This window comes from Myxine glutinosa, chromosome 7 (assembly GCF_964187855.1).
Source record: "Myxine glutinosa chromosome 7, kmMyxGlut1.1, whole genome shotgun sequence".
In the NCBI taxonomy this organism is placed as follows: domain Eukaryota; kingdom Metazoa; phylum Chordata; class Myxini; order Myxiniformes; family Myxinidae; genus Myxine; species Myxine glutinosa.
Window position 1 is genome coordinate 44528893 of NC_136267.1, and position 13011 is coordinate 44541903.

The following is a 13011-nucleotide window of genomic DNA, read 5'->3' on the forward strand; positions in this document are numbered from 1 at the left end:
CCAGCTCAAACCCGTGCTGGAAGATGATCAAGTTTGTTTGTCAGAACTTGTCTCTCATGCATTTGACTCAAGGCTGTTTCCGAAACAAGGCCATCGGTGCAGGATAAAGTCATCCGCCTAATGTTTCTTCAGAATCAATTTTGGAATCTACCCAGGGATCCAGTAGGTCAATAACCTGATGCTTTGGGGGTTTATGATTATCTCTTTACAATGATAGCAATCATTACTTCACACTGCTTTCCATGCAGAAGGAAGGCACGTGGTTGGCTGTTGTGCCTTCTGATTGCCCAGGAAGGATGATAAGAAACCTTATCCATGGAAATACATGAGGCATGGCTATTGTAGTGCAATGAAAAAAAGAAAAGGACCACCTTTAGAGGCCATTTTCCCCCACAGAGCAGGGGTTGGCCTTTCTCAGGCACCATGGTCCCCTTTTTGAAGCAATGTTTTATAGCCGGATGCCCTTCCTGCCACCAACCCTGTTAGTCTCCTCTTGCGACACACAGGGAATTACCAACGAGCTGGTACTCTTTTTTTTTTTCTTTTTTTTTTTGTATACGGAATCGAGGCTCGTGAAAGAGCTAACATTTATTTCATAAACAAATCAACCAGACAAACAAAACATACAAAAAGAGGGAGCGGAAGACAAGATGGGGAGAGGAGGGGAACCACACAAACACAACACCTGTGCCGACCTCGGAAGGATGACAGGCTGAGTCAACCCCCCTGGTGTTAATTCAGCGATTGACTCGGATTCAAACCCAGGATCCTCGGATCCCAAGCCGCCACCCTAACCGCTAAGCCAACACCAGGCTCTATTGTAGACCAATGGAAGCTAAATAATGCAACTTATCTGTTGATCAGAGTAGCCCTTCAGGTTTTGGCTGTTTCGTTGTTTCTGAGCCACACAGGGAAACCGATACGATCACATTCACGCTCTACGAAACAGCTTGTCGTCTCATTTCTCAAATGTTTAACATAATTTTAACAACACAACAAAATAAGGATGAAACATGGTGATGTGAATTTGCCTAACTCAGCTAAGGTGGACCTTCATTTGTTTTAAGAAAGTGAAATTAATTTGCATAAAATACACGAAGACAAATTTCCAATCAAACGCACAAGGTGCTCTCATGGTGCAGGGGACACTGGACTGACATTGCGGAGATTGACTGTTCAAATTTGCAAAACAACATGAAGGACGTGGACTCCAAGAAGCTTCCAGAATGAGATGGTCTGCTGAGCATACATAACACTTTTTTTTTTTATACAAGATCGAGGCTCGTGTAAGAGCTAACATTAATCACAAAAAGACAAACTGACACATAAAACATAAGATAAAGGGAGCGGGAGACAAGATGGGGAGACAGAGGGAAGCACACAAGTACAACATTTGAGAGCAGGGACATCGGGAGATCTGTGGGAGGGAGAGGGCTTGGGGGGAGGAGGCGTGGGGGGAGGGGTGGGAGAGGTATAAAACACATGGACACTGCCAGGACTTCCAGGAAAGAAGTCGGTATTTCAAAAAAGTGGATCTGGGGTGAATTAACGGGGGTAGAAAAGATCAAGGTTTTGGATGGGGGAAGATAAGAGATGGTGGTGAACAGCTGTTTTAAAGACCTGGAGGGAGGAGTGGGATTGAAGAGAGTGAGGGAGTTTGTTCCAGAGGTGGGAGAGAAAAAATGTAGATGTTTGCTATTGCTATTGGAATGTTAAAATGGAGATGGTGTCCAGGGAGGAGTTCAGAATTCATGAAATTCAGGGAGGAGATCATTTGCCCACCATTACTGGACTGGTCTGTAATTGCAGCCCCCACTTTGTGATCGACTCTTAAATGCCTCTGAACAACCTGGGATGGATACCAAAGTCCTCGCTATATAAAGGCAATCTTGGCCACCCTCTCTCCCACCTCCATCCCCAAATCCAAATAAAAAAGTTAATTTATACAACATCTGTTTTCATTATGCAGATCATATTGGTCCCTTGATTGGCAAAGTCGTCACACCCCAAAGACCCAAATACTCTTAAAGCCGCTGAGGATCCAAAAGACCCTGAAGACCCAAAAGACCCTGAAGACCCCCAAAACACCCAGAAGACCCAAAGACCCCAAAGACCCTGTACCAGATCATATTGGTCCCTTGATTGGCAAAGTCGTACATACCAAGGAAGCTATTTTCAAGCAATGATTTCCACCCCATGAGTAAATGATCCATAAAGTGATTCCTTCAAAGTCCACCTTTTCTGTTGCGCGTAGGTAACATGTGTAGCACGTATGGTACAATAAGTCGTGAGGCAGAAGAGAGCCAGTCAGGATTCGTTGGCCGTGCGCCCGGACAGCTCCGATTCGAGTCCCTTGCCCTTCCGACTCGGAAGTAAACACTTCTCCATAGGTTCACAGCAGACATCGAGCTTGTCTGCATTCATTTATAGCACCCATTTTCTACTAATACCCTACACGGTGCATTAAAACAGGTTTCGGTTCATTCGATCGATCGAGTGCTCTCGGACATGTGGTGTGCCTTTGAAACAGGAACGGTCAAAAAGGAAGAAAAAAAAACAATTATGTACAACAGATGTGGGATGCAAGAGCAAGTGACATGTACTTGGCACAACTTTGTAGCTGCCTCTCTTGCGTTTTTGTGCTTATGTATCTGCCATGTGCTCCTCCTTTAAATGAGATAAACCATGAAAAATGGTCTTGCCTTCTTTAATTTTCAAACTAAGGTTGGGAAACCAACTGCCACGTCATCAATTTCCTTGCAATCTAACAGAGGGAATTACATCGTGCGATTGAATGATATCCCGCTGCCCATAAGCCAAATCAGGCAGCACAATGAGGAAGTGTTTCTTGCACCATTTACGAAACGGAAAATCAAACGGAAAATCATTGCTTCTGAAAAAAATAGCACAATTTGAATTTGTTGTACTTTCTGAAATCAAATGGTCAATTCCAAATGATTCAGTAACACTGTGGGCCTTGTGAATTTGCTTGAGGCATAAATGATGGGCATGCATACCAGAGGATGGAGTAGCAACACCCACACACTACTCCAAAGTTTAGATTTTCCTGATGAGTATCCTATCGCTGTTTCTTGGCATTTATGTGACATTTTTTAACAACAAGCACTATTTTCTGAGCCTGTGTGATGAAACCAGATGGAGTGCTGAGCATAAGAAGAGGGGCGATGTGGCATGCAAACATCATAATTGGTTCATGTATAGAGCTTGCATGCCAAAGGCTTACCGTGTTTGCCTCCAGCATCCAGCAGAAGGCTGAGGTCCACGTAAGAGTCGTAGCGGAGGATCGGGTCCAAGGAACTGTGGTCTACGGTGATGCTTCTGTCATTTTGCAGGAAGGCCTTGGAAGCTGGTTGGAAAGAAGGGATGGATTGATTGACTTTTCAATGTCATTGGCCTTTAGGTCCGACCTAAGACTCTTGTTATAAATAATACAAAACACAAGTAATTATATGAGAAATGAGAATTGTTGTGGCGAAATTGCCATAAGAGATTGTGTAAAAGGGCATCCAACCATCTTAAATCATATTATAATAGAGCAAAGGTATATGGTTATGTTTATATGCGACCAAACCGTCTTCTTCTAAAATTAACATCCAAAACACAGTCCGTGAACTCCTCATTAAGTTTAGACTGCTGAGACCCCTCAGACCTTTGACGACCCATAAGACCACCAAGACCCCTGAAGACCAAAAATACCCTTAAAGACCCAAATACCCCGAAGACCCAAAACACCCAAAAGCCCCTGAAGACCCAAAAGACCCTGATGACCCAAAACACCCCAAAGACCCAAATACTCTTAAAGCCCCTGAGGATCCAAAAGACGCTGAAGACCCAAATGGCCCTGAATACCCAAAAGACCCTGAAGACCCAAAACACCCAGAAGACCCAAAGACCCCGAAGACCCAAAAGACCCAAAAGACCCCGAAGACCCAAAATACCCAAATACTCTTAAAGCCCCTGAGGATCCAAAAGATGCTGAAGACCCAAATGGCCCTGAAGACCCAAAAGACCCTGAAGACCCAAAACACCCAGAAGACCCAAAGACCCCGAAGACCCAAAATACCCAAAAGACCCCGAAGACCCAAAACACCCAAAATACCCTTAAAGTCCCAGAGGATCCAAAAGACCCAAAGGACCCTGAAGACCCAAAAGACACTTAAAGGCCAAGAGGATCGAAAAGACCCTGATGACCCAAATGGGCCCAAAGGCCAAAAATACCCCAAAGACCATGAAGATGCAGAAGACCCCAAATACCCAAAATATCCTTAAAGGCCCAGAGGATCTAAAGGACCCTGGAGACCCAAAATACCCCAAAGACCCAAAACACCCTGAAGACCCAAAACACCCCAAAGACCCAAAATACCCTGAAGACACTAAACACCCCAAAGAGCCAAACGACCCAGAAGACCCAAACGACCCTGAAGTCCCTAAAATACCCTGAAGACCCAAAAGACCCTTAAATACCCCAAATAACCAAAATACCCCAAAGACCCTTAAAACCCAAAAGCCCCTGAAGACACTGAAGACCCAAAAGGCCTGAAGACCCCAAAGACCCAAAACACCCCAAAGACCCAAAATACCCTTAAAGGCCCAGAGGATCCAAAAGACCCTGAAGACCCAAATGGCCCTGAAGACCCAACACACAATGAAGACCCAAAATACCCAAAAGACACTGAAATGGTCAAAGATGCCTATCCCTCTGAAACAACGTGTTGTGAAGCATGTGGAGCTAATTTTTTAAGCATGCGGTGACACCGTGTCGCGCTAATTTTAAGAAAGAACAAATACTAGATACAGTATTTCATCACTATTATCTTTCACCTCCTCCCTCATTTCTGTGATTTCTCTCTTTCTCGGGCATCATGGAAACTTACCCAGTGGATTTGGCCTGGTATTGGTCTTTTTCCAAGTGATTTGGTTCTGCTCTTTTAAAGTGGGGTTAGTAATTTACGAGAAGGGTTAATCAGTAGCCTTGAGCTCAGAAACCACTGTACCTGCATGGTCCTTCCAAAGTTATGGCCTGGATGCTATGATTCAGAAGTCAGTCTCATTTGGCATGTTTTTGTCCATGCACTCCTGCAATTTCTGAATTTGAAGCAAACAAGTCAATTGTCTCAGTCCCTAAAGTATGAGTGCCCGTCCTCATGAACAAGCCAGACTGTGCCTGTCTCGCATTCCGTTGCTCCGTCCCACATCAACCCGCCCAACCCTCAGGGTAGCGCAACCATGTCGATCCATGAGCACTCATCCATGTCTACAGACAGTGCATCAGTAGGCGTGCATCGGGAGTTTTGTCAATCAACCCAATTACAATGTTACGCATGCTTGCTGAAGTATTAAACAAAACTGGTCGAAAAATAAATGTTAATGCTGCGAGGGCATGGCTAACTCCGGGGCGTGTTGCATTTTTTACATGCACGTGCAAAGAATGGCTGTGTTTATCCAACAAGTTCCTCGTTCCTCCATTGGAAACATCTCATTCCTCCAATGGAACTTCTTTTGCAGAAAAAACTCAAGCAAGGCTGGCCAAAACACACAAGGAACTGCAAACTGGAGTGACTCATACGAGTGCGCACCTCAATGCTCACAACACTGCATCACAAAGCGATGCTCTAAGATCCATTTCCAATTGCATCGTACACCTCAAGCATCTCATCGAGGTGTTCAACAATACCAAAACCCCTAAGAAATGTTATTTCATACTTCTTCTATGCTTATTCTTTCTTAACGAATTAATCTGCAATTCAAAAGTGGTGCGATATACAATTTTCTCAGCTACCTGCAAGGATTCACCTATCACATCTCACATATTTAAGATCAATACCTGTAAAGCAATTCAGTAGATATTTAGTGCATTTATTGTCCCCCGTCGCACCGCGGAGCGAAAGGGGGACTATGATTTTCCCCTCCGTCCGTGTGTGCGTCCGTCCGTGCGTCCGTCCGTGCGTGCATCCGTCCGTCCGTCCGTGCGTGCGTACGGGCATGCATGCGTGCGTGCGTAAGAGAAGGACCGAATTCGAATTTGGTGTGTGGGTGCAACCCACGTCAAAATCCAAGATGGCCGCCGACATGTATGTCTGAACATTGTGAGCGGAATATCTTGAAAAATAAGCGAACTACCAACTTCTAATCTGGTGTGTGGGTGTGTCTACGCATAAGGAAGAACGCTATTGAAAATTGGGTCGCCACGTCAAAATCCAAGATGGCCGCCACCATATATACGTCTGAACCTTGTGAGCGAAATATCTTGAAAAATAAACGAACTACTAACTTATAATCTGGTGTGTGGGTGTATCTACGCATAAGGAAGAACGCTATTGCAAATTGGATCGCCACGTCAAAATCCAAGATGGCCGCCACCATATATATGTCTGAACCTTGTGAGCGAAATATCTTGAAAAATAAACGAACGATTAACTTATAATCTGGTGTGTGGGTGTATCTACGCATAAGGGAGAACGCTATTGAAAATTGGGTCGCCACGTCAAAATCCAATATGGCCGCCTTGCGTCGTTCACTTTGTCAACTCACATCACTTCACCGACGGGGGACCTATACTAGGCGTAACGCTTGTTTAGTAGATATTCAGCACCTTTTAGTGTACCAGATTTTCTGTTGGTGTCTCAGCAATTTATGGCAGAAGTATTTTCTTGAAGAAAAATAAATATCCAATAAAGAAGACTTTTTGATTGGTGATGAGCAGTCAGTCATTGGCGTGTTGCACAGCATGGAGCACATTTATATTGATGTTAGGTGCAAACTGATGTAGCAAATTCTTGGAAAGATGATAATACATGTCATCATATTTTATGGCTGATCACAGATAACTGATGCATCTTCCAATTTTTCTTTGTTAATTCAAAGAATGTCTTAAGGGGTGCTTTCATGTATTGTTGAATATTTTTTTTTATTACCAAACTGAAAAAATGTATTGATTAGAAACATACTTGCAGCAAAGCAAACAAGTAATAAAAACATTATCAAGAAAATTGGGACAAACAGTCAGTGAGAAAATGGCAGTGTTGCATCTCAGACGCCCACCAGACTAATGAGCAATGCTGTTGTTAGCCCATCCCATGCGCACCAGGAGACGGGGTATTGTAATCACTTCTGTGTGTCTGTCTGTCTTTGTGTGTGTGCGTGCGTGCGTGTGTGTGCGTGTGTGTGTGTGTGCGTCTATCCGGGCCATAACCTTTTACCATTTGAGCTGGTGTCATCAAATTTTCACCAAAGCCTTATTATGATAAGACGGAGAAGGCAAATTAATAATGTTGTCAAAAGGTCAGTCACATAAAATCATCAATTTTCATCCAATTGACCTGAAATTTCAATTTACCATTGAGTTTTGTCATCAAATTTTCAACAAAGCTTTATTATGAGAATATGCAGAAGGCAAATTAATAATTTGGTCAAAAGGTCAAAGGTCAGCACCACATAAAATCGTCAATTTTCATCTGATTGACCTGAAAATTTAAGAACTTGCATATTGGGTCATTGAGTTGGTTCACCAATCAAAAGCAACAAGCCGATTGTTTTTTTAGATCAAGAGGTCAAAGGTCACAGTTGTGTAAAATCACCAATTTTCACCCAATTGACGTAAAATTTCTGGAATTCGCATATCGGGTCACTGAATTGGTTCACTAATCAAAAGGTAAGAGTCGATTTTTTTTTTTTTTACATCAAAAGGTCAAAGGTCAAGTTTGCATAAAACCATCAATTTTTGTCCAATTGACCTGAAATTTTAAGAATTTGAATATTGGGGCGCAGAATTGGTTCACCAATCAAAAGCTAGAAGCTGATATATTTTTTTAGATCTAAAGGATCATTATCATTTCAAACTCATTACATTCAATTTGTATTAACTTCAATATTAATTAATATTAATTATTAATTATTTCAATATTAATTTCAATTTGTATTTCAATTTTGTATTTAAAAAAACAACTGTTTTCGTTATTTTGAGCTTACAGAAGAAGATGAAGAAGAAGAAGAAGAAGAGGACGAAAAAGGAGAAGAAGAAGACGAAGAAGAAGAAGCATAAAAAGAAGAAGAAGAGGAAGAAGCAAAGGAAGAAGAAGACATCTGAATACAAACTGACACGGATGATCTTTGCATTTTCACATGCTTTCTGGTTGTTATTATGTTTCCCCCGTCAGTTCTGGTTGAACAGACCAGAGGCACGGGGAAAGCCGATCAATCTCACAGGAGCGACCCAGAGATCCGCACAACCAAAATGTTGTGCACTTGCTTTCGTGAAGTCAGGAACACGCAGTCTCCCATGATACGTTTTTATTGTGTGTGAAGCGGCCTGGCAACGGTTGCAGGTGTTCTCAGTGGTGTCACCGAGGACCAGTGGTGTTGGTGATCGTTGCGCATCACCTTTTAATCATCAGCCTAATAATAACCATCAATGTACGATACTGTGGCGGACACAAAAGCCCACTGGCGTGGTGACATCATTCCGCGCACCAAGTGGGCGGTGGCCACGCACCAGGGGTAGGCGTGGCCTCATGATATACACCGGGCGCCCAGCCCGGGACAGTACAGTGTTACAGTGTAGTCTTACAATAAAGACGTTTATATGTTACCGCTTGTCCGCTTCCTCCTTGCTCACAAGCAGCGCGCGTAACGCCGCGCTTTACTGGTGACCCTCGACGTTGGATCTGCTGGAGCGATCCTTCCACACGCGACGCCATCGCCATGGCCGACTTCGTCAAACTTCCGGAATTTTGGGAGGCTCAGGCCGAAGTCTGGTTCGTCCAGGCCGAAGCCCAATTTCAGCTTCGGCGCCTCACCGGCGATGACACGCGCTATTGCCACGTTGTCGCCTCCCTCGGGCCCGGCACGGCCGCTCGAGTTGTGTCCGTCCTTCGCCACCCACCGAACGGCCACAAGTACGAGGCACTCAAGCGGCTACTCCTAGCCACGTTCGGCCTTACGGACGACGCACGGGCCGACCGCCTCCTGGATCTCCCCGAGCTCGGTGAGACGCGCCCGTCGGTCCGAATGGACCATATGCTGTCACTGTTGGGCGACGAAGCCCCCGGTTCGCTATTCCGGGCGCTTTTCCGGCGCCAACTTCCAGCGCAGGTCCGCCTCGCGTTGGCCGGGACCGAGCTAACGGAACCCCGAGCATTGGCGGCCGAGGCGGACAGGTACTTCGCCGCTTCGGACATGCGGGCGAGCGTCGGCGTGGCCGTCACGGCCCTCGACGCTGATGTTCAGCAGCATGTTCCACAGCATCAGCTTCTACAGCACGCTGATGTTCAGCAGCATGCTGATACGCACCTCGTGAACGCCGCCACGCCCCGCCCACCGCCGCGGCGAAAACCGCCACCGCGGGGAAACCCGCCAACTCCACCGGCCTGGCGGAGCCAGCCGCGCTCCTCCAGCTCCACCACCTGGTGCTGGTTCCATGCCAAGTTCGGCCACGAAGCTCGGCGGTGTCATCCGCCGTGCTCCTTCAACGGGTCGGGAAACGCCCGGGCCGGCGCTCAATAGTGGCGATGAGCGCCGGCCATTCGAACAGCCTGCTGTTCATAATGGACACCTTCTCCAGGCGCCGTTACCTGTGCGACACGGGAGCGCAGGTGAGTGTCATTCCCGCCGGCACGTCAGACAAGCACGCCGCGGGTGGGGGCCCCGCGCTGCTTGCCGCGAACGGGACGCCCATCCGTACGTACGGAAAACGCTGCCTCTCTCTGCGGTTTGGAGGGCAGGTTTTCCGATGGACGTTCGTCACCGCCGACGTGCCCATGGCACTGCTTGGCGCGGACTTCCTGTGCGCTAATGGGCTCCTGGTCGACGTCAAGCGCAGACGGCTTGTCCAGGCCGAGACGTTCAGCTCGCTCGCTTGTGCGTTGCCCAGCTCAACGAGCGGCTTGCCAAGCGGCTTGCCGAACGATTCGGTTCCGGCCACGTTGGTCTGTACGCTTCCGGCAGCGGACGCATTCACCCGCCTCCTCGCCGGCTTCCCGGCCCTCACGCGGCCCACCTTCTCGGCGGGGGCCGTCAAGCACGGGGTGGCCCATCACATCCCCACCGTTGGGCCACCGGTCTACGCCCGGGCACGCCGCCTCGAGCCGACGAAGCTGGCGGTGGCAAAAGCGGAGTTCGCTACCCTGGAGCGACTCGGCATCGTTCGGCGCTCAGAGAGCGCTTGGGCGTCGCCGCTGCACATCGTGCCGAAGCCCGGCGGGGGATGGCGACCGTGCGGGGACTATCGCCGTCTCAATGACGCCACGACTCCCGACCGCTACCCCGTCCCCTACATTCAGGACTTTTCCGCCCGTTTGGCGGGCAGGTCCTTCTTCTCGAAGGTGGACCTCATACGCGGCTACCATCAGGTCCCCGTCAGGCCGGAGGACGTCCCGAAGACGGCGGTCATCACGCCATTCGGACTCTTCGAGTTCTTGCGCATGCCCTTCGGTCTGAAGAATGCGGCTCAGGCGTTCCAGCGACTGATGGACAGCGTCCTGCGCGACTTGGATTTTGTCTACGTTTACCTGGACGATATCCTCGTCGCCAGCGCGTCCCGCGAAGAGCACCTACGCCACCTCCGCACGCTCTTCGAACGCCTGGGCCAGCATGGCCTGATTGTGAACCCCGCAAAGTGCCGGTTCGGCGCCGCCACAATCGATTTTCTGGGGCACCGTGTCACCAGGCACGGAGCCGTCCCCCTACCGGCCAAGGTGGAGGCGGTGAAGGGGTTTCCGCGCCCCCGCACGATCAGAGGGCTGCAGGAGTTCCTGGGCATGGTGAACTTTTACCATCGGTTCCTGCCCCGTATCGCCCAGCTCCTGCGCCCCCTGCACGAAGCTCTCCGAGGTAAGCCGGGCAAAGGCGACGTTACCTGGACCGAGCAGATGGACACGGCGTTCACGGGCGCGAAGCTCGCCTTGGCTAACGCCACCATGCTCGCGCACCCGGCGCCCGATGCACCGATCGCCCTCACCACCGATGCCTCGGACTACGCGGTGGGCGCAGTGCATGAGCAATGGGTGCGTGGAGCTTGGCAACCGCTGGCGTTCTTTAGCCGGCAGCTTCGCCCGCCCGAACGCCGTTACAGTACCTTCGACCGCGAGTTGCTCGGACTTCACTTGGCGGTCAGGCACTTCCGCCATCTGCTCGAGGGCCGGGCGTTCACTGCCTTCGTCGACCACAAGCCGCTGATCTTTGCGATGGGCAAAGTCACCGAGCCGTGGTCGGCCCGGCAGCAGCGTCACCTCTCGGCCGTGTCCGAGTACACGACGGACATCCAGCACGTCGCGGGGAAGGACAACCCGGTGGCGGATTGCCTTTCCCGGGCCGTCGCCCACGCAGTCCACCTCGGCATCGACTATGCCCGGATGGCAGCGGACCAGGCCGCTGACCCCGACGTCCAGGCCTTGCGGACCGCCGTCACGGGCCTCCGCGTCACCGAGGTGCCGTTTGACGGCGCGGGCGCGGCCCTCTTGTGCGACGTCTCCCTCGGGCGTCCTCGCCCCATCGTGCCCACGGGCTGGCAGCGCCAGGTGTTTGACGCCATCCACGGCCTGTCCCACCCGGGCGCGAGGGCCTCCCAAAGGCTGATCGCCGACAAGTTCGTCTGGCATGGCCTCCGGAAGGCCGTCCGCGGCTGGGCCAGGACGTGCCTCGCGTGCCAGCGCGCCAAGGTGCACCGGCACACCCAGGCCCCGTTGGCCCCGTTCACGGTGCCGGAACGCCGGTTTGACCACGTCCACGTGGACCTGGTGGGACCTCTGCCCCCCTCGCGGGGTTTCACCTACGTCCTCACCATGGTGGACCGCACCACCCGGTGGCCGGAGGCCGTGCCCTTGGCGTCGACAACGGCGGCCGATGTCGCGCAGGCTTTCATCGCCACCTGGGTCGCCCGGTTCGGCGCCCCCTCAGACATCTCATCCGACCGCGGCCCCCAGTTCACCTCGGAGCTCTGGGGGGCGGTTGCGCAGGGGCTCGGGGTCCGGCTGCACCGAACCACGGCCTACCATCCCCAGGCTAACGGCCTGTGTGAGCGATTTCACCGCTCATTGAAGGCCGCGCTCCGGGCCACCCTCCGCGATGGCGGCTGGGTCGACAGGCTCCCCTGGGTCCTGCTGGGCCTCCGGACGGCGCCCAAGGAGGACCTGCGCGCATCCGCGGCGGAATTGGTCTTCGGGCAACCGCTGCGGGTGCCGGGCGAGTTCCTCCCCGACTCCACGGCACCATGGTCCGCGGCACAGCAGCGCTCCGCTCTACAAGAGACCGCCCAGAGGTTCGCCCCGGTGCCAACGGCATGCCACGGGCACCCACCGACGCACGTCGCCCCGGAGCTTCGCACGGCGGAGTACGTCTTCGTCCGCCACGATGCCCATCGGACACCACTGCGGCCCCCGTACGACGGGCCTTTCCGCGTGCTGGAGACCGGGGCGAAGCACTTCACCCTGGACATCGGCGGTACTCCTGACCGCGTTTCGGTAGACCGCCTCAAGCCGGCCCACCTCGATGTGGACCATCCACCGCCAGTGGCCCGACCCCCACGTCGGGGCCGCCCTCCTGCGGGCGGACCCCCGGCACCGCCCAGCCCCGCCGCCACGCCGCCCCCCGGTCCTGCACCCATCCCAGGGGCAGCCAGGGGCATCCCACCTGGCATCCCTGCACCCCGGACGCCGCCGATCGCCAGGGGGCGCTTCGGCCGGGTCATTCGTCTGCCCCGCAAACTGGCCCTCCAGGTGCGCGGGAATTCTGGGGGGGCGCGTGTGGCGGACACAAAAGCCCACTGGCGTGGTGACATCATTCCGCGCACCAAGTGGGCGGTGGCCACGCACCAGGGGTAGGCGTGGCCTCATGATATACACCGGGCGCCCAGCCCGGGACAGTACAGTGTTACAGTGTAGTCTTACAATAAAGACGTTTATATGTTACCGCTTGTCCGCTTCCTCCTTGCTCACAAGCAGCGCGCGTAACGCCGCGCTTTAATACTCTTTAATGGTTTTCAGTATTGCTGAAACT

General features: G+C 51.3%; 1 protein-coding gene across 7 annotated transcripts in view; it reads right to left on the bottom strand.

Annotated features, from left to right (window-relative positions):
- LOC137431178 (tensin-3) overlaps window positions 1-13011 on the bottom strand; it is a 391044-nt gene that overhangs the window by 131735 nt on the left and 246298 nt on the right. For all 7 annotated transcript variants that reach the window (XM_078781594.1, XM_068122190.2, XM_068122191.2 and 4 more), the window contains one exon: window positions 3245-3367. In XM_078781594.1, the coding sequence (XP_078637720.1) occupies window positions 3245-3367 (123 nt within the window). The remainder of the gene's footprint in view (window positions 1-3244; window positions 3368-13011) is intronic.